The sequence below is a fragment of the Natator depressus genome, chromosome 18, assembly GCF_965152275.1.
Source record: "Natator depressus isolate rNatDep1 chromosome 18, rNatDep2.hap1, whole genome shotgun sequence".
NCBI lineage: Eukaryota > Metazoa > Chordata > Testudines > Cheloniidae > Natator > Natator depressus.
Window position 1 is genome coordinate 15,385,803 of NC_134251.1, and position 22,021 is coordinate 15,407,823.

Genomic DNA, 22,021 nt, shown 5'->3' on the forward strand with positions numbered 1-22,021 from the left:
TTTGTCTTGAGAAAAAACAGACAGGGCTTGCTGCCCGATTTTCCTCCTTTCCTCCTTGTGTTTTGATTCAGGAGGAGCTGCAGATGCTCCGAGGGAAGAAACTGTCCGTACAGAGCAGACTTCAGGACCCCGACTACCGGTGGCAGCTGCGGATGAAGTTTCTCGAGCGGGCAAAGAGTTACACAGGTGTACCCTACGCCAAGAAGTATCACGAGCCGGGCAGTAAGTGCAGACCCTTTCCGCCCATTCGCCTTTTCCCTGATGGAGCAGGCATTGTCACTACTGTCTCCGGTGGTAACCTCCTGACGGTTCATGCCTTCCTTAGGCCACAGATGAATGGTAACGTCTCTTCTTTGGTTGTTCAAATAAAAAATATAAAGGACATAGAGCCATAGTCAGGAGTGAGATTAAGGGTGTCTAATTTGGCCCTTCCATATTCATGTTACCCCAGTTTAGACGCCATTATGATCATCATCCTCATTATGGTCGCACCTAGAAGCCCCATCAGAGATCAGGGGGCCATTGTGTTAGGAGTTGTACATACACCTGGTTAGAGAAAGAGGTTAGAATCTAAATAAACAAAAGGTGGAAGGGGAAACTGAGGCACGGAGCAGTGAAGTGACTTGCCCAGGATCAGTGGCAGGGCTGGGAATAAAGTCTAGGTCTCCTGACTCACACCGCAGTGCATTATCCATTGACACATGCTCCCTTAGACGTCCCTAGACTAACATACACTTACCATCATGCATTCCATCTAGGAACTTTGATTCCTTTGGACTCAGAGGACTAAAGAGGTCAAATTCTGCTCTTTCACCCCAAGCAGTTCTACTGACCAGACATTGGCTGATACGACACATCTCTCAGAGGGACACAAGAGAGGAGTGGAGCAACAAAAGTAGCCAGCAAGAAGTTGTTTAAAGTTCCTAAATGTTTTTCAAAATGTTTAAATGTAGGTGAAAGTGACATTTTTCATTTTAAAAAAAAATTAAAAGAAAAATTTCCAGCCATCTCCAAAGCTTCAATTCCGCGTAATCCACATTACGTCTGAAACATCTACATAGATCCTGTGGATTTGGTGAGGCCATAAAACTAGCAACGAGGGAACCTTTTTTGTCCAGAAGTTATAAGCGTCCAACAGTTCAGGTGATTTTGCCGGACCTAATCCAGCATATCCAAATCCAGCATATCCAAACTTCTTAGAGCTGCAGAACTGGGCTGGAAATCTCATGGGATTCCTGCTATTTCCAATTTCCAGTCAAGCTGGAAATACCATGAAAAAAAGACATCCTGGTAGTATTTTGGCACTTCCTATTCCAATTGCAAGTGCCATCCTGAAATGCAGAGGCCACACAAATCAGAAACAATGGAGGGGAAAAAAATACCGAAACTGCCAAAAGGTCCAGTTCAGGTTTGGTTTCCAAAATGGGCGGAGATTCTAGGGCGTGGCATTGAGGCCCATAGCTGGGCATTATAATTTTATCCACATTAAGAACATAAGAACGGCCCTACTGGGTCAGACCAAAGGTCCATCTAGCCCAGTATCCTGTCTTCCGACAATGGCCAGTGCCAGGTGCCGTAGAGGGAATGAACAGAACAGGGAATCATCAAGTGATCCATCCCTTGTCGCCCATTCCCAGCTTCTGGCAAACAGAAGAACAATATACGTTGGTGTGCCTGCCCCTAGACAAATCTGAATTATTGTGCAAAGCTGTCTCTTGCTGCATCTTCTCTCACCAAAGCGACTCTCCTGTCCTCCTGCTGGATAAAAAGGGAGGTTCCTTTGTCATTTTGCTCACCTACTGCCTTGCTCCCCAGCTCCAGAGTACGAATCCCCGCTCTTCCTGGATTGCTGCGGACTGATTCGGCAGGTGGTGCGTGACTTAAAATCGGAATTTGGCTTTTGCATGGGTCCAGGAAACCAGGCGTATCAGTATGACACACTCCCCATCACTCTGCCCAGTGAGGAGCACATGAAGCCGGGAGACCTCATCTTCATTTCAGGAACGTACTTCGACACAGAACGTAATGTCAACAAAGATATCTATCCGTCCACCCATCCCCTATGTACCTCCTCTATTTATCCATCCATCCTCATATGTACTTCCACCCCCTTCATATCCGTTCATCCATCCGTACCCATACATACCATCCTCATATGTACCCCCCATGCGTATCCCCCATCCAGCTAACCTCAGAGAGAAGTATACACATTGTTAGAGTAGCTGTGAGCCACCACACAAGGCTAGACACACACACACAGGGCTGTGAATTTGGATTTGAATGATCCCGATTAAATGAAGTAATAACCCTCCCAAATTTTTACACCTTTCTGGAATTAAACTTAAAATGAACACTTTGTGAATTCTGAAAATGTGGTTTGGGCTGGTTTTGGTCATTCTTGTGACTATCTTTGCAATTCCTGATGGAACTAGACCAGAAAGGTGCTTTTTTTGTGTGGAGATTTTCAGCCATATCTTTCCAAATTTGCAGTGCAATTGTGAGAATTTCACAAAAAGTTGTCAGTCGAAGTTGTTATTACTGGACAGCTGTTTGGTGGCCTGTATGCCATGAGTTTTCTGAGCCTGTTGGACAGGTTTTCACATCACAGACAGCCCCAATCCATTTGGCTTTCCTCCTGGGAGTTCTTTGGGGCGGGGGACAGTCTCTGAGGAGGGATGAATGACTGAATGGACATGGAGACTAAACTGTCCTCTCAGCAGCAAGGGTAGTCTTTTCTGGTCAGGGCAAGACACACTGACTGAACAGTGACACCGTCTGTCAGGGCCAGTTCTATGGATAGACAGTCTCCAGGGTCGTCAGCCCAGCACCTCCCCAAATGCCATTTTAAAGGCAACTTTGGAAAATGCACAGTCATTTCCTTGTCATTGCAGGAAGGAGGCAATTCCATGACATTGTCCACGTGGAGATCTGGCTGGGGGCCGGTGAGCGCAGCCTCGGGGCCAGGTGGAAAAGGGGCAGACTGCAGATCTTTGATTCCTACCGGTTTGTCTCTCCCTCCTACGGAGACATGGAATATCACTTCAAGTCCATTGAAACTTGGCTCCAAGGCACCTGTGTCAGGCAAGCATCACTGGCTTTCTTAATCTATACAAAAAGAAAAGGAGGACTTGTGGCACCTTAGAGACTAACAAATTTGAGCATAAGCTTTCGTGAGCTACAGCTCACTCTACTGAATGCATCCGATGAAGTGAGCTGTAGCTCACGAAAGCTTCTGCTCAAATAAATGTGTTAGTCTCTAAGGTGCCACAAGTCCTCCTTTTCTTTTTGCAGATACAGACTAACACGGCTGCTACTCTGAAACCTGAAATTAATCTATACAGTACACATCAGCCTGGGATGCCTGAGGCTGGCAATCTTAGGATCAAAGGGTATCCTGAGACATTTCCCATGTCACTTGCCAGGGGTTTTGGTGTAATTCTGTTCTTAAACGTGACAGGAGAAAAGGGCCCCTTCCTATCCTAGGGGCCTGCTTCCTGGGCCAATTTCTTTCTTACACTGCAACCCCTTTATTCCACTCTAGCATTGCAAAGGGGTAATAAAGAATCCAACCCCTGGGAGTTCATTGTGTGGCTGAGAGCTTCCAGAACATCTCTGCCCTGCTCCCCCTCAAAGCACCCGGGGATGGGTCATGCCAGAGGAAGGAGATAGAGGGAGGGAGGAGCTGGCTGCTCACTGGCTTTTCTTGGCTGGCATACCAGCACCTAGGGGAGTGTGACAAACTGGTGCAGCTTAGAGCAGCCTTGAGGCTACTTGGAGGCAGTCTGGGGAAGGGATTGTCTCATTTAGAATCAGGATACACAGCCTGGCCCCTCCTTTCCACCAGAACATTGTTCCCTAGAGGCCCCAGAAAACCCCAAGAAACTGTTAGTTCTGGCCAGTGCCCTGAGGACTTCCTAGCCCAGTCTCTCTCCCGGTTGGCCATGCAGTGAAGCTATAGGGCCCCATTCACAACCAGCACAAGCGGACACAATACCATCGACTTTTCCCTTTGCACTCCAGTGAACTTGCCCTCAGTGTTAAACTGGTGACATGACATTCACCTTTATGGCAGCAGAGAGGTTATAAACACAGGTTCCTTCAATCCAGGATCAAGCCAGCTCTGACCAAACACTAGATCAGAAAGGACTCATACAGTATGGCCGGGCCAGTAGATTTAGTTTTTGTATAAAAGCTTCTTCCCATCCTCCCCCATCACCAAATACGTTCCTGTCTCTAAGTCTCTCCCTCAAGTCTTTTTGTGCTAGCCCGGGGTTTCCTTAGCTTCCCACCAAGTGTGGAATTTGGCTCCAACCTAATAGCAGAGGTGCAAGTGCTACCTCGGTTAGTTAACTCATTGCAGTCTATCCTGGAGGCCAACTTGTGACTGCAGTTCTGTGGAGTTCAGATTGTGGGCCAGTGCTTTTTGATCACGTTCATCAGTCGGGGTTTGGTGCTATGCTATAAGCAGCATTTGCTAAACCAAAAAGCTATGGTTCCTGTTCAGCTGGTATCTGCTGTATAATTTTGCAAAACCACCAAGAGATATTGCATTGGCCCCGTTCTGACGTCTCACCCTGCAGTATCTTGTGCTTTTTCTGGGGATTCAAATTCAAAGCTGTTATTATGACTTCAAAGAACTTGGTTGCTATCGAAAGATGCAACTTAGCTGTTGCTGCATAAATAGGCCATAAATTATGACTTGAAATTCAACAGAAATTCATTCAGAAATGCCAGCGAACCTCATGACCACCACCACATATTGAATCCTAGCCCAGAATGTTTCAAAGTGCAGTTAGAAGAGCAAGGTTGGAGGCTTTTGTTATTTTTAATCCTAATTTCCTGTGGGAAAAGAGTACCTTATGATGATTTTTTAAAAAATGTAAATGCTTAATTTTTCTCCAAGAGCCATTTAATTTCTACCAATCGTTCGTTTCACCAGTGTTTCATTGCATTTTGCAAAGTCACTAATTCTGGTCTTCAGTGATTGCAACCAAGAGAGATGACAACTACCTGCTTCTGCTTGGACAACGATAGAGTGTAATAGCCTCAGATGGGGTCACCTGGTGAAGCACCGTTGACTCTAGTGGAGGTATGCAGATTTATAGCAGCTGAGGACCCAGTCCCCTTGAAATAAATATTATCCTTGGGATTTTATTCGCCTTACTGAGGCAAAACTCCCCTGTGCCACTGCAAAGGAAAAGCCACTGTTATCGTTCATCTATACGTACAGGTAGAACTTCTAACTTCCAAAACTCTCTCCAGATCAGATCCTTGAATAGGTCCAAGGAGCACCTAGTGCAGGTTAGAAGGGTGTGCGCGTAAACCTGATGTAAAGCTCATTTTTGCACTTCCCCAGCCCTGGGGCTGCCACATGCCAGGCCAGCCCCCCAGCATGTTCGAGCAGCCTGAAGAAGGCTGTAAATGACATCAGCTGACAATGCCCCTGAGTGACCAAAAGAGCAGCCTTGGATCAGCAAATTGGAGGGAAGCCCTGGCCACTTCCCTTTTACGTTGGCCATGCCCCTTCGCTAGCTGCAGGGATTGAGGCAGTCTAGTCCCCACTACACTGGCTGTAAACTACTGGAGGATTCCCCTAAATTGGGGTGATTCTACAGAGCTCAGTTACACCAGCTCCGTGGCTAGGTTCCACAGGCACTAAGGCTTAAAACACCCACCCTGCACCCAACAATCTGAGCCTCCTGGTTCTTTGACCTATTATTTGCACTGAAAGAAAGAACCAGCCATGAGCCAAAGAACCACCAACGACCTCCATTATACACAGGTTAGAAACCCCCAATATTTTAGTGCTATACATTATTCTACTAAATTTGTGGATAAACATTTTGGGACAGATGACTCTACGGTGATCCAAAGGGCCTGCATATACACATATGCACAGGCAAGTCTAATGACTGCCTACACAAGCAGATACCGAGCACACAGTTCCATAATCTGAATGTGCCTATGTCAGTCGTTGGCCTGGGCGGTGCCCGTTTTGAACTGTACCTACTGCAACATACTGAAAGGGATCACCATAGAGATGTTAACAAAGGCAGGAGAGATCAATGAGGTCAGTGGCTGCACTTGAAGGACAGGTACACCGTGATCAAAATTCATATTGGCAGCCACTCTGAGTCGAATTTTATCAGGTGACGAGCGAGTGGTTGTGCAGGGGGAAGGAAACAAAATTAGCTTTTACTGTTTGCTTCTGAGTGACATTGAAAGTGGGCGTAGTGTTTGGCAACACAGGTGAAGCCTGACCTTTCGAAGACTTGAAGAGGACCATGGACGACTGAGTTGAAACAAGCCAGGCAACAGGCGTTCCAGCCACCAAATTGGTTTCCCTATCTCTCTGCTACACGCGCTCACTCTGGTGCACACGTGTGCGCCCACTCAAACAGCAGCCCTCTTTATCGCCGCAGAGCTTTATCTAAAAACACACCCCCTTGTAGAAGTCGCTCTGCATGTTAATGCTGGAACCCCTTCCACAATTAGCAACAGTCGCTAGGCAGCTGTTGCTAGGAGACCAGCCCTTGTTTATAGTGCTGAGGGTTTTCTGAACCTGCCGGATGCCTCCTTTGGAAGCTGGTGTATATAAAGCAGAGGCAGGTTCGGTTTCAGAGCCACCACTTGCTGCTGTGAAGCTATCCTTCTCCACTCAGTGAGATAAGCAGTCCACACTCTACACAGCCGTGTGGGTCTGCTGCTCCATAACGTGATGGTTTGGTTTCTTTAGAAGCTCTCTTAATGGCCCTGCTAGAAGCCAAGTTTTCCAAGCAGAAGGAAGGACAGGGGACAGTGAAAGCTTTGCTACGGCATTTAGTGTCTGCTGAGCAAAGGTTAGAATTTCCATTTCTTTACTTCACTTTTTTCTTTGAAAGAAACAAAACAAAGCAGAAGTTCTGGTTGGAGCAATTCTAAAATCAAGGTGGAGATAAAGATACTGACTTACATCAGCTCTACATGTGATCCAATGGCAGAGTAATAGTGTCAAACTATGAACCTAGTAGAAACTATCGTCAGTATTTTAATGTTCAGAATGAATGTCTAAGAACGGATCTAAAACACACTGTGGCAAAGTCCTTCCGTGCCCATTCTCTGGGCTGAGTCAAAGCTCACAAGCTTAGCAGCCTGCTTTCACAAGCTAGCCTTCCTCGCCTCCTGTCTTAAAGACTGCTGGGGAGTGTTACAAGCTGCTGTGCATCACACCCCACATGGGGATGAAGTGATCTTTAAATGTATAGTTTGTAAAGTGCTGTGAAGTCCTTTGGGATGAAAGGCATTAAATAAATGCTGGCTGGAGTATTATGGCAACATCACCTTTTCCTTATGGCGAACGTTCGTTGTACGGATTAGAATCTGTTATAGAGAACCATAGATTTGTATATTGCTGTACAGACAAACAAGATCAAATTCTCATTTACCCCAAGTCCTCTTTATACCCCTTGATATGTAAATGTAATTTCGCCTATTTTACGGCCTCAGTCTTTACACTACCAGAGTGGTAGTCATGGAAGGGTGGGACTTTTAGGGTAAATATTCAAAGGGAAGCAAGGGGATTTGCTCAAGTGATTCCTCAGATCCGTTGGGACACTTGTGAAGACCATTTCTCTCCCAAAAGGCTATGCCAGTGACGGAAGTTAAATCCTGTGCATAATGCTGAGAAGAGAACATACCACCCAGTTTCTCTCTCTCCATCCAAAATTTCATGAAATTAGGATGCACTTTAGACTAGAGACAGGCTCAAGGCCTAAAATCTGAGTTCTGATTTTGAACACCACACAACAGTGATGTTTCAGACCTGGGGTTTTGGTTCAAACCCGCTACTGAATAGCCACTCGTGAAATAATAATAATAAAATATCTATTGTTTAGACAGCACATTTCCATCCTGAGATTTAATAGCTTTTGGCAAATGTTAGTGAGCGTTATTAGGAGAGCTGGTCAGAACATTTTCAGCTAAAGAGTTTTCCATTGGAAACCATGATTTTGTTGACATTGAAACATTTTGCAGGAACATGTTGATTTCAACAAAATTTTGTTTTGAAAAAAAAAAATGGAAATGAAGCATTTTGAGGATGTGGAAATGGAATGTTTTGACATTGTTGACATGGTGTGTTTCAGTTTTCCATTCTGACATGACTTTTTGTTTCCATATTTTTAAAGTTGAATTTGGAGTGAACCAGCCTGATTTTATCAACATGAAAGGTTTTGATTGACCCCAAGTGAATTTTCTTTTACATTTTATTTCACTTGAGATTTCAAAAAGGTTTGTTTTCATTCCAATTCAACGAGAAAACAAATATCAAAATAATGGAATTTCCCATGAAGCAAAAATTCTGGTTCCTGCCCAGCTCTGATTGTTATCCCCCATTTATAAAGGGGAGAATGAGGCATAACAAGGCACTGTGACGTGACCAAGAACACCCAGTGAATCAGCAGCAGTGACTTAACATTCACCTGCTTCTCCCGCCCACTCACTCCAATAAATCACAGCTTTCCTTTAAGAAGGAACAAGTTTTAGGTAGGTCTGTTTTGATGCCTTATTAACTCGGCATTGTCTTTCAACCTATGTTATGTCTAGCTCAATGGGAGCACATAACACAATACACTTCTGTAATTTCCCATTGGTCCTGCCTCTACAATAGAGATTACCCAGTATATTTAGCCGTGACATTTATAGGTTTCCTGGAGGAATTGTTTAACATTTGCTTATCTTCGACTATCTGTTACCCTAGCTTGGAAAGCCTATTTCCACACCCTCCCCCCTTGCTCTAATCAGTGTTTCAGTTCCTCAAGCCTTGTGAATTAAGCATCCTCTTCTTAAACAAACGCTTTGCTTGCTGCTTTTACTCAAAACCATTCCTTCTCAAAGATTGGTTACAAGCCTGTCTCACTAAGGTTATTCTCCCACCTACTGCCTGAAGAATATTTGGTGTCAGTGCTCTAATGAAAGGTCTCATTTGTTGTCTTCATAGCCACTGCCCAGAACACAAGTGGGCTTCGGTTAGAGAGCTTCCCGGCAAGAAGTCTGTCTTCTATCCTGAGACTGTACAACAGGAGCCTGCTGACGATGATGGAGACGGCATGGAAAAGGAAGGCAAGATGCAACTGAAAAATGAAGAGACAGCTCCCAGATCCCAAGGCATGGCTCAGGACATAATGAGCAGGACCAGATTGAGGGAGACCACCCATATAATTGCAGTGGATTTACAGGGCATCCCAAGAACTGGGTCTAATGTTACCAGAGAGGATGAAATAGAAAGGGGGTTAGATACAGAAGCTAATGAAAACAGGGGACAGTCACCAGCGAGCAGGCTGCTGGAGACTAATCTTACTAAACCGGACTTGGAAAGCAGTAACTGTGCACCCCCGGATGGAAATTTGGGTCAGAATAAAGGTTCTGAGGAAGCCCAAGAACCAAAGACAGCAACAAAAGTCACATCTAAGGCCAGCCAAGAAAACAATAGGAAGGAGAACAGTATAGATCTCAAGCCTTCCCAGATCATCCATGATTCTGGTGTAATTGCTGAAAATGCCCCTTCAAACTCCAAATTAAATTCCAAGGGGACATTAGCAACTAGCAAGAGGAAAAAGGGAACCAAGTCAATGACAAAAGAAGGAGATAAGCAGCTGGTTGGATCCTCATCAGCTGATACAGGTGAATCTTGGAGCCTTGACTCTTAAATGTCAATATCTAGTCATCAGGTCACATCCTCATAAATACCAATGGAGTTACAGCAATTTACATCAGCTAAAGATCTGACCCATAACCTTGTATACAGTTGTGTACAACTTGTATGCAAGGTTGTATACAGTTGATTGCAACTGTATTGTACACAATTGCTACCTCCTATTAACAACACTGAAAAGATGGGCATGTGCCTTGCCTCTGAAACAAATCAAGTTAGAATTTACTGTCACTGGCAAACATCTAGTGACACTGAAATAATGTAAATTAAGCTTTTAAGTGGCAAATTGGAAACATGGAGAGAAAAATAACCTCTCCATTAGCAGGAAATTTGGGTGAAGAAGAAATAAATCTCTTCATTAATAGGCAATTTGGCTGAAGTGCTACAACATTTTCAGTGATAAATACAGCAATCAGCTTATCTTCTGATGTTTCCATTGTTAAAAATCACATGGATGCACTGGTAGTAAAATGTATATTAGTTCATTTCAAAGGGAAACGTTAATAATGAGATAATCTTCAGGAAGATTTTGATCTTTAAGAAAGATGGTTAGACAAGTTAGATGGAGTGAATGAGAATTTCAGGTAGGTTTCAGCTCGGGCTCCACAGGCAGGGCATTTAGATAACAATCTGTTAGACCACTCTTTCTATGACAGTAGAAAAAGCAGACACTATGTTGTCAACGGCTCAGGCTTTTTGTTTCTTCTGATAATAGATTTTCTAGAGTACAGAGTGGCGGCATTGTGTGTGTCAAGAGCAGAAGCTAAGATTCATTATGAGGTGCTTATGCATGGACCTCATCTTGATAGACACAGTTTTAGGTGCCTAGATACTTTTGAAAATCACACTAGGTGCTTAAATACCTTTAAAAACCTGGCCCTGAGTGACCACAGTTCCCAATGAACCAAATTCAGAGATGAGTCTAACGATGTCTCAGATGGAGTAATTTACTAGGCCCAATTACTCCATTTTAGGCTCCCTTAGTCTTCACTCCCACTTAACTGACAAGTATCTTTTAACCCCTCCTACACATCTCTTTTGACTCTGCCCCACTGACTCTGAATCTAAGTTACTATAACTCATAGGATGACGGGCCAAAAGAAGGGGTGCCTAGACTCACCTCTCAGTGTGTCAGCCGGTCAGCATTGTTCATTGTCAGGATGTCCTGAAGATGACACTTCAGTGGTGGTTCTTTCTGGGAAGGACAATATAATGTCCCCAGAGCAATCAGCGCCCTCCAGGTTGGAGATAGGTTTGGTAGAGCAAATGACTATCTTTATTCCAGTGTTGCCCCTATTCTGGCATCCATGGTTCTATATCTTGGAGCTGACACAGAATCGTAGAATCATAGACGATTAGGGTAGGAAGACACCTCAGAAGGTCATCTAGTTCAACCCCATGCTCAAAGCAGGACCAACCAACATGCATGTATCTGTCAGAGGAGCTTGCCTGAATGCTCCTGGATCACTGTAGTGGTCTAATGGTTGGAGGAGGACGGAATGAACCATTACATTAAGGGCTTGATACAAAACCCATTGAAGTCAATGGAAGTCTTTCCACTGACTTTCGGTGGGCTTTGGATCAGGTTCTAGTGCAGGGGAGTAAGAGACCCGGATTCTAGACCCTGCACTATCACTCTATCACACTGAACAAATTACTTTACCGCTCTCTGTGCCTCAGTTTCTCATGTGCCACTATTAGTATTACTATGAGTCATCCCAAAATATACAGTAGACACTTTCAGGCCTCCTAAATTGTAGACAAAATTTGTGCAGCTATTTGTTTATGCATTCCAAACTCACTTTCGCACAGGATTCTGTTTGTTCAAAGCGGGTAACTGCAGGCAAAGTATCATTTTAGATGCACAAATATAGGATTCTGCACGTGCAGATAGATGCCCATGAAGATTTGCAAGGCACAATTCAGAAGCCTCATTTGGTATTTTGGTTCTGGTGGGGTTGAATGGGGGAAAGCAAGACCTGAATTTGGCCCCTCTGCTGTGGATGGGGTTTTTAATTAATAACTTGGGTAGACTGGAGGATCTGTTTCATTATCCTCTCTTTAATAATAAGCGATCCAGAGATGCAAAATACACAAATAAATGAAAGGTAAAGGGACTTATGCTTAAACATCATGTGTCAAAAGATTCAAAGAGCAGGAAAGTTCATCTGTAATCTTTGTACGGAGACCCGGGGGATGGGACACTTTGATCTTCTTTCTCTGTGTAATTATGGAATCTCCCAGTATTAAACAGAGACAGGTACGTGTTCAGACTAATGGAAGAGTCTCCTTATCAACACTTCAATCGCTGCAGTTTATTTCATGAGTTCATGTCTCAGGATAAATGGGACTGTTTAAAATTGGTTAATTTCTTAGCAACCCTGGCAAGGAGGATAAAAGAGCAAACAGCTCTAGAGAGAGCAGAAGTGAATAACTGAATGTTAAAAATAGACCTATAAATATTTAGATCCCCATTTCAAAGTGTAACAGTGCTATAAAACTGCAGAGAGAAGAGACCAGCCTTTGTGCTGGAAGCCATTGCTAACTAGCTGTGAAAACAGATGTGTCTTGCGATGAACATCTTTTCACACTCTTCATCCGCACTATCAATCCTGGTGATAATGCTTCCCCTCACCCTGCTCCTAACCCATACTACCAGTCATGCTCTGCACACCCATGCTGCTCAGGTAACGTTCCCCACATCCCATGGTGAGGGGTATCATATAAATAAGAGAAGAGAAGATGCAACAGACTTTCTGTGTGACCTTGGGCAAGTCCCTTTAACCTCTCTGGGCCTCAGTTCCCCATTGTAAAATGCGCTCAGAGCGGTGTTGTGAGGATAAACACATTAAAGACTGTGAGGCTGTATATGACAGCCAGATACAATTGTTTTATCCATCTCTCTCAGTTATTTACTTCTCTACTGACCACATTCCGCACCTCATGGCAGCCATTTTAGTCCTTCTCAGGTTTCTATACTTTTGGTCATATTTTCACACACTGATGTAAAAAAATCTTCCTTTCTCTATGTTACCCAGGGAGCATGAGACTTGTAAGAGATAGGTACAGCTAGGTCCGCATAGGCTATATTAACATAGTGCCATCAGGACATGTTTGGCAACAAGGAGGAGATATAGCCGGACAGCCATTATATGCTCATGTCCCAGAATTTGGTATTTTGGGTATTATTAGCTGAAATAATAAAGGGCTGGGGAAAACATGTCCCCTTCCCCCCGTCTTCCCCCTCCATTGTTTATATCTCTAGATATCCTGGACATCAGAGAGACTGGGTGCCAGAGATGACCTCATTTGATCTTCATAGAATTAATTATTAGACTAAATTGAATTCCCTGGGGTAACAATTTATTCACTTCATTAAGGAGGCAGAAGATTCACATCTTAGGGGTGTCAACATTTAGAGAGTGTTCTGCAGTTGTTGTTGCAGTACTTTTGCATTATGTAGTGTTTTGTAATTGCGTATGTGTTTGTATTTTTGAAAAAACAAAATGAAAAAAAATTTTTTTAAAGGGAAGAACAAGACGACAGTTTTAGGCAGAAAGCCAGGAAACACACTCTGTACTGTTATTGTAATCCCAATCATGGCCCAGGGTCCTATGGTGGCAGGGGCTGTATAAACAAGCAATACAAATAAGGGTACATTAAAAAAAAAAAAAAAAGACAGTCCCTGCCCCCATACAGTTTACAATCAACTTCCTTTATATTGAGGAACTAACACACTTTGCTAAGTGGGCGAAGGTGGCAGGGAAACAGTAATAAAATAACCCTCAACACAATTTATTGTAGACTGCACTTGAATGTGTAGATGAAGTCTATGACAAGCACATTACAATGCATGTAAATACTTATAAAATATTTCAATGAGCAAAATCTTGGCCCCATAAAAGTCAATGTCAAACTGCCATTGGCTTCATTGGAGTTAGGATTTCACCTATGAACACAAAAATTATAATGTACCATAAGCCATAAATATGGTAGAACAGGTAGCACAGGAGAACAGTCCAAATGGCTGACAGAGAATCTGGGGTCTCCGTAGTCTGCCTGCTTTGTTTTTCATTTTGGGGCCCAATCCTGCTTCCACTTAAGACAATGGGAGTTTTGCTTCTGGCTTCCAAAGGGGTGGAATTATGTGTGTCTGCTCCTTTGCCTTTGTGCTATCTAGGCCAGATCCTGCATGGGTGTCAATTGATAGAACTTGGTTGGCTTCAGTGGAGCTCCTCTAATGTATCCCCGCTCAGGATCTGGTCCTCTCTGTATTTGATTTTCACTCTGCCTAATTCTCAGTTCTGTTTTTTTCATCACGTTTTTCCAGCGGATGTTTTTCTTCTTGTCCCTTCTGCTCCTTTGTTCATAGCAAAACATGAACCCCTGAGATCTAGTTGAACTTTCCAACCTACCATGACCAAGGGAGTTTTAAATTTGGCCAAACGAGTTTGCCCATCCCCATTAATGATACATTTCAGGAAGTGCCAATTAAACAGAGTTTCATCCAACTCCCATTAATGTCAAATGGAATTTTTCCAATGAGAGTTGGATCAGAGCCAAAGACCGCAGCAGTTCTAGCGTTGTCTGAAAGCACATGATCTTTGGCCTCGTGAATCATCAGAAATAACGTGAAGGGGTACAGTGCAGCCAAACACCTCATGCTTTATGGTAAACAAAAGCAATGTCCGCTAAATCAGTGCATGTTATTGGCTGAGAACCTCATATCTGTTTTGATTATTGGAAGCTTCATTAGTATAACTTTTTCACAAAATCATCTCTTTTTCCATTTAAAAAATGCTTGGTGATGCAATTCATTGATAATGATAAATCTTGTTTGTGTAAAAGCTGTGTCATTCTTTAGCCACTGTTTGGAATATTGACAAGACACTGATTATACTGTTATAAGTACCATCAGGAACTTTGTAATCAAATAACGCAGTGTGGGTTTATTGGTGGGTATCCAAGTTCCACTTGGTATTGCAAGAAGACAAAAAGGTATGGTCAGGGCCTCTTACCCAAAATAATTTTTGCACATATATTGATTTGTATTTATCTGTAGATTAGAACTGTGTAAATGTGACAAAAACTTCTGCGCGGACATTTTCCCTTTTCACTTTGGGCCGTTTCATGACCCACGGAATCTCAAATGTCGCTCTGAACGTTCAGTGGAAAAAACTCTGCTAGAGATGTAATAGCCCGTCGGCACCCATAGATTATACCTCTTGCCCTGCTGACTTATTTCAACCAATGGGGTTGCAGCATGCAAATGAGACGAATAGGGGTGATGAAAGGGAAGCAAGAAGAAGGTGGTCGATGTCATAATACAACCATTCAGCAGTGAGTGGAGCTGTGCTGGATAGACGCAGCAGTGGGAGAAGAGGGGCAAGGAGCTGTAACTGGATGTGACTTTCCCACTATTCCACAGTGGGCCGTGGGTGGAGAAAAGGGTTAGGGAGACAAGGAGGAAGGGACGGGAGAGCCACCAAGACATAGAATGCTCACAGGGCAGAGAATCTGAAAGACATGGAATCCATGTAACTTTCACGGGTATCAAATACATCAGGAAATCCTAGACTGGTGAGCAGCATCTTCCAGCAACATTACAACTGGATTTTAACTGCTAGCAAATGACACAACTCCCCTGCCTCCTTCCCTCCCTTTCCCTTCCCACGCACACATACCAAGTGGTGAGTGGATGATGTAATGGCTCATTTTAACAGCCTGGTATGTGAGGCTAAGGTGCTTCGGCATATTATACAAACGGAGTCACAGTCCCACATGGAACAGAGCTGAAGGGCCAGAGGTATCAAGTCAGCATCACTAAACCCTGTTATGAAGCTAGATGGGAGCGTGTGGTGTAGTGGATAGAACAGGGGCGTGTAGATCAGGCCCTTTTGGGTTCTGTGCTTGGCTCTGTTCCTGACTCGCTATGTAACCTGGGATAAAACATCTCTCCGAACCTGTTTCCTTATCTGTGAAATGGGAATAATACTGCCCTACCTCACCCAGGAGGGTTGTGAGGTTTAACTAACTAATGCCTACAAAGTGATTGGAGCTCTTCAGATAAAAGGTGCAATAGAATGGCAGCATGTAATTAGGATAACCAAAAGTTTGCCATTAGCAGCGTGATTGGGAGCTAGAAGAAGTTCTGTTGTGAAATACAAGGGGTCGGAGGTGGGGGCGGACTGGAGAACTTTTGGCAGAAGGAGGCAACCCAGCAAGAAAAAAAAAGTCATAAAAATACCAAATCAGAGAGGAGAGCCTGGAGTATTTTTGAGAAGAATTTAGTGGGAATGGGTGCTTATGGGGGCTTATAAGAATATAAGAACGGCCATACTGGGTCAGAACAATGGTCTGCCTAGCCCAGCATCCAGTGCCGGTGCTTCAGAGGGAATGATCCATCCGCTGTCATCTCCCAGCTTCTGGCAATCAGAGGTTAGGGACACCCAGACCATGTGGTTGTATCCCTGACCATCTTGGCTAATAGCCATTGACGGACCTCTCCTGCATGAACTTATCTCAATCTTTTTTGAACCCCATTATATTTTCGGCCTTCACAACGTCCCCTGGCAACGAGTTCCATAGGTTGACTGTGTTGTGGTTTCTCTCTCTCTCTCTCTCTCTCTCTTCTGCCCAGTACAGTCTATTCTATCCATGGCGAAAGCATATTCCTTAGCGATCCTTCTGTAAACCGACACTGTAAAACACAGAGGTAAAAATGTGGATAAATCTCAAAGAGTGAAATCCTGGCCCCATTGAAGTCAATAGCAAAACTCCCATTGGTTTCACCCGAACAGATTAGCATCGTCAGGGTATCAGATATCACAAGTTCTATTTTAATGTGATATTGTGTGATTGCAGCTGGAGTCACAGTAATTATCATCTGCCTTGTAAACACACTTCGTCCTTTCCCCCAGCACATCTCTGTATTAAGCTGTGAAACTCTTTAGGAAACACATATTCGTGGGTCCCCCACCTCCAATACGTTATACCCCTGGCAGTTAACCCACTTCTAAGTTTCTAGGTCATGTCTGACTGATGTAGATAGTTGAGGGAATTATTCATAGATAGATTATGTAATGTTGCATGCTGCAGAAAGGCTTTCAAGTGGCAGCTTTCAAATAAATGATCTGAGAGAATATCTTTGGATTTTTACTTTTTCATTCTTTATTCCAGCTTTTTGGATCTGATTTTCAAAGGCAATGAGCACACATGACTTCAACCGAAGCCAACAGAGTGGCAAATTCTCAGCCCCTCTGAAACTCACGCCTTTTATATTTTATGGCCTATGTTTTTATTTCACTGGAGGCAAGAAGAGAGCAGGGAGGATGAGCTGACACCCAGATCCTAGTTTAAGGATGAAGCAGGGGTCTCAACTTTTTAAAACTCAGTGAAAAGGAGTTTGGGTCTGAAGGGAGGGGCAGGGGGGCTGGAACAACTTGTATAGTGGGAGTCCTGAGAGCCATTGAGCCAAACTCTCAACCCTGTATATGATGGAAACCACTTCAAGCCAGGGGGTGTGGCAGCACCCTCAGCACCCCTAATTCCAGCACCTGGGAGGGGGCAGCCAGCTGCAGTGAAGGCAGTAAGACCCTGATGCTCTTTAGACAAGGGAAATGAACAGAGGCTGGGTGTCCAGTCCAAGTTTTGGATAGAGATAGATGAAAGTCACTGGATAGGAGTGAAGACACATGAGTGCTGGGCAATTTCCACTCTGAATCCAGAGCCTAACTTCATAACTGGCCCCAAACTCTTCGGAAACCTCATTGCTCAACACCCCATAACTTTGGATAAGTCCAAATCCAGAGCTGAATTTTGCAGTTCAGGCAACTCTCTATTTTGATACGTATGAAATTCAGTCTGCATGGCCCATTCACTCCTTGGTCTTTTTGGCTGAGACAGCAGATAAGAGGGACAAACACAGCGGTGGCTTTTTGTGATGTGAACACCTGGGCACAGGGAATGGTACTGGACAGAGACCACCAACTCTTTTCACATATAATAGATCACCACTGGGAAAAGGCCTTTGGACAAGATTCACAGGCCTGGTCAAGATTCAAACCAGCCTCCCCAGGCATGAAAGGATCCGGATTCTAAGCCAATCAATTCCCTTGATTCAATTAATTGCTTCTCCTGCTAACCTGTTTTGGAGAGTGTGTTTATACAAGGTGAAGATTAAACAGCTAGAAATGTCCACCGAAAAGTTGTTAGTTTGTAATCAGGTTGGTTGATTGCTTTTTTTGTTGAAAGTGACAATATGGTACGTGGCATTCGCGTGTTCTGTTTTGTTAGGGCTACATACAAATGCTGCATCATTTTCACTGTACTGGTATTATTAAAGTAGTACAAACCTCCCCACAAGACATGGACACAGCTGTATCAGTATAAATGTGCTTCCATTACGGTAGTTGATTTGCATACTGGACGGGAAATAAGCTATACGGGTATAAGTCACCTTTATGCAAGTATAACTGATTTCACTCTAGGGGTTGTACCAGTATAACTAGAGTGGTTAAAAATCACACCCCTTTGGTGACGTATTTATACTGGTACCTGATCTGCATGCAGATCCAATTCTATTAGAGAACTGGAAATACGAAGACGAACCTTTCAGGGTTACTATCCACCTAACAACCCCTTCCCATCTTCTTCAGCCTAAATCAGAGTCACCGATAACATCACACTAACATTATGATCATTAAACCCAACTTTTAGATGTTATGGCTTCAGGGTACGATGCAGATGCACCATCGATTGCCTTAACAAAAAATGTCTGCAAGAAAAGTTTGCTTTGCTTCCCACCCTTCTTAACAATCAAAAGGCCCCCATACTTTTCAGGTAGGAGAGATGGAATACACATTTTTTGAAAGTATAATGTTACAAGCGCTGTGCAGATGAAACACCAAGGGCTTGATTCGCCATTGTGTTTCTTCCATAATATAGCTGAATAATTTCTCGGAAGTCAAAGAGGTTGCAGCAGCACGAAACTGGAGTAAAATGGTAGTAAATCAAGCCCTGTTTGTGCAATAAATGGTGGGACCTTAATGTTTAAGGTTTAGAAAAGATTTCTTTTTTTCCTCTTTTGTTAGCCAATGCTTGTTAAAGAAATTGCATGCTCTCTGACCAAGAAGCTCCTCAGAACTACCTAATGAAAACCTGTTTGGAACTCTTCGTGGTCAGATAATGTTCTCCTAGAGATCCTTGATTAGATTACTTGGCACATAGTGTTCGGAGATTTCACCACATTAGTGACAATTGCTCCTTAAACAGTTAGGAGACAGGATTTCCATTACTGATAGCAGCGAGAGAGTGAGAGAGAGAGTGCGTGAATGTGTGTGTATGACCCGATTTTGAAAAACCCGTGTCACTTCCTCTTTGTTTGCCCCAGCAAAATTAAAGGCACAATCAATGCCAGTTAGACATATAAATACTTGCTTTCCATTAATTGTGTACACTAATATTTGTGGGGGGGGGGAAGAGAACCCGATTTTAAAACTTTGGCCCATATCATGAAAATTCATAGTACACCAATATTGAGTGCCACCCATTCCCCTGGGAGTTTCATATTAGCAATACACAATATCCCCCCCCCCCCAATATAATTGATCTCACAGAAAACACAATATAGTCAGTGCAGAGGGTATTTGAAGAGGTGGGTCCTGTGAGTCCTTGGTGGTTTCCCCAGGATTCACCCCCATTTTACAACTTTAACCCTCCTCGTCTCCGCCATTTCCCTAGCCAAGAATCCCAATGGTTCCTTTGGAAGCATAGAAACGATGCATGTGACTCAGTCAGTTTCTCTTCTGCGCAGCACATTACTTCTTTTGTCTGCTAAAGCTGAGTACTGCGTCTGCAGTCCCCTCAGTCCATATTCCTGCACATTCCACAGTCCCTGCCTGCCATGAGAGACCGTCACTCTAAACTGACCTAAGGTCTCACACCACCATCCTCGTAAGCCACTTGGTCTATGTATGTCAAACCCCAAACCCCTTGCCGTGATGCATTTCATGGCCTCCTCACAAGCAGCCCTTACGCTCAGGCAAAGTGCTCAGTGAAATTTTCAGGACCTGGTTCTTAGACTTTTAACAACTGCAAGAAACCTACAATCTCTCTCCTGTGTGACTTGGCTGACAGAGTATCACTTCTTTTGGTACTGGGGTCTTCCATGCACAAAGCTACAATTCTGATCAGTTCAGAGAGACAGAGGAGAGCCTGCTGGGACTGCAGCAGACTGGACCCAAGCCAGGTTTTCCTGTAGGGTGGCAGGGCATAAGATTCAAAAGCCTTGCTGGGAAGTTGGGCTTTTTGAATGGTCTCCCGCTCTTAATCTCGATTGCCTAACTGCTTCCCCCGCACACACAGGAACAAGAAGAGCTCCCACCCATTAGCCACAAAATCTGCCTGTGAGAATAAAGGAGGAGTAGCAGCTTCAAATGTATTCAACACACCCACACGTAACCCTCTGCACAAACCACCGCTGGGAGGGATGTGAATAAATGGTGCAGCGGGAGGGGTGTGCATACGTGATGGCCGCCCTCCGAGCCAGTGCACCAGGGATTTCCAGAGCTAAATGCAGGAGCTGCTACAGCTTGAGCTAAAAGGTCAAGGTGCTGTAGCTGGGGGCTGTAACAACTCATCTCCTTGGTGGATCAGCACAGAGGGGGACCGGTCACTCCCCAGTGAGTGAGTGACATGTGGAAGCCACTGATGGGGCAATAGGGTCTCTATATAAACATCATTCCTGCTCCTCAAATGCCCCACTCAACTCTTGGCATAGGGGGCCCGAGGCAAGCATCAGCCTTTTCACAGATTATTTTTTTGGGGGGGGTGTCAGGTGGACCCCTTCTCTTTGCACTGCACACAGGTTATTTTGGTGAGCATGTATGTTCTGCACCATGGCAGAATTAAGCCCTACATGTGCTGTCAAGTATACACAAGAAAAAAAGGACAGGAGTACTTGTGGCACCTTAGAGACTAACAAATTTATTTGAGCATAAGCTTTCATGGGCTACAGCTGACTTCACAATAGTAGAGATGGCTTTTATCTGGAATAATGAATTGGGTGGGAGAGCTGGGGGCACAGTCTCACACCTCTATAATAATGCCTTTCCCATAAACTGTATCCTTCAGCCAACAAATAAACATATTTGTTTTCAAATATTTGCCAGTGTGTCAGGAGACTGGCCAGCGGCTACAAAACAAACAGTATGAACCCAGGACTGGGCCAGGCACTTAAACTCTTGTCTCCCAAGGTGGAAGACCTGACTTCTAATAAAAACATCAGCCAAAAATTCACTTTGTGATCGCCCTGGTCCCTTGAGGCCACCAGCATCTGGAGGTTTTGCAGGGCCGACCAAGTGCCATGCCCACCTATGGCCCAGCATAACTGAGAATGAGAGAGTCATAATCTGAATCCCAAACTCTTTACGCCGGATTTATTCAGTCCTGGCTTTGGCAAAACTCCCAGTGGGCTTAATTCTGAAAATCTTCATTCACACCAGTCATTCCTTGCTCTTGTAAATTCCATTACATCAAGTAAGGAGATGGATTAAGGACTAACTTACAGCCTGCATCTCTGGGCCACACCTGTCCCAGGGTTGGTCCTCTTTCCAGTCATCCCATTGTACTGTCTCTGGCTACTGACTATTTGCTTGCCTGCCTTTGCTGTCTCTGACCCCCTCCTCTTTCTGCGCCTAGCCACTCTTGGTAACAGCAGGAGCAAGTGAGTGCTGTTAATGGCATTCCTGGACAACACACCCACCCTACTGCTGTGCAAGGGGGCCACAGATGTGAACGTTTTCACTGCCAGGTGTTATCCTGTATCGAAGAACTAGAGATGGACCAAACCCAGGATCTGAACACTCCTGGACTTTGGGGAAATTCTGATCTGGGTCCTGATCTGAATTATGGGGCTAATCTCCAAAGAAGGTATCGGGTGTGGCTTACTGCCATAATGCTGGGTCACCAGTGGTAAGTGACATTTAGCATTAACAGATTCATCTCTGTCTTCTTTGTTTACAGATTCCACATATTTAGGAGGCAGCAAGTTCAGGTGTATTTTCAGAAAGAAATTGCTGAAAATCAGGGGCATTAAGAACAAATGCAGTAGGCAACCCACCCCTTTCCCTCCTTCTATTCTTTCTTTGTGCTTAGTAGATGGCATAATAACAACAACAAATTGTGATTGTTACATGCACGTATAAGATACCCATCACCGTAGTATCGTTGTGCAATTTATAAGGTGTAAAGCTCAGTGTTAACATTTCCAAATTAAGGAGATAGTAAACACAGGGACTTATTTTTCCAAATCCTTGGGTAGAAAACTCT

The 22,021-nt window shown here is 44.0% G+C and overlaps 1 protein-coding gene across 2 annotated transcripts in view; it reads left to right on the forward strand.

The window, feature by feature from the left end:
* The window catches only part of TTLL10 (tubulin tyrosine ligase like 10), a 156,960-nt gene that overhangs the window by 102,689 nt on the left and 32,250 nt on the right, over nucleotides 1–22,021 (forward strand). Inside the window, exons 2-5 of one of the 2 annotated variants that reach the window (XM_074975445.1) lie at nucleotides 72–222; nucleotides 1,816–2,022; nucleotides 2,892–3,081; nucleotides 8,978–9,660. In XM_074975445.1, coding sequence (XP_074831546.1) covers nucleotides 84–222; nucleotides 1,816–2,022; nucleotides 2,892–3,081; nucleotides 8,978–9,660 — 1,219 coding nt within the window. In that variant the 5' untranslated portion in view covers nucleotides 72–83. Of the gene's footprint in view, nucleotides 1–71; nucleotides 223–1,815; nucleotides 2,023–2,891; nucleotides 3,082–6,520; nucleotides 6,840–8,977; nucleotides 9,661–22,021 lie in introns of those variants that run through there. The other variant, XM_074975446.1, reaches the window with a different exon arrangement.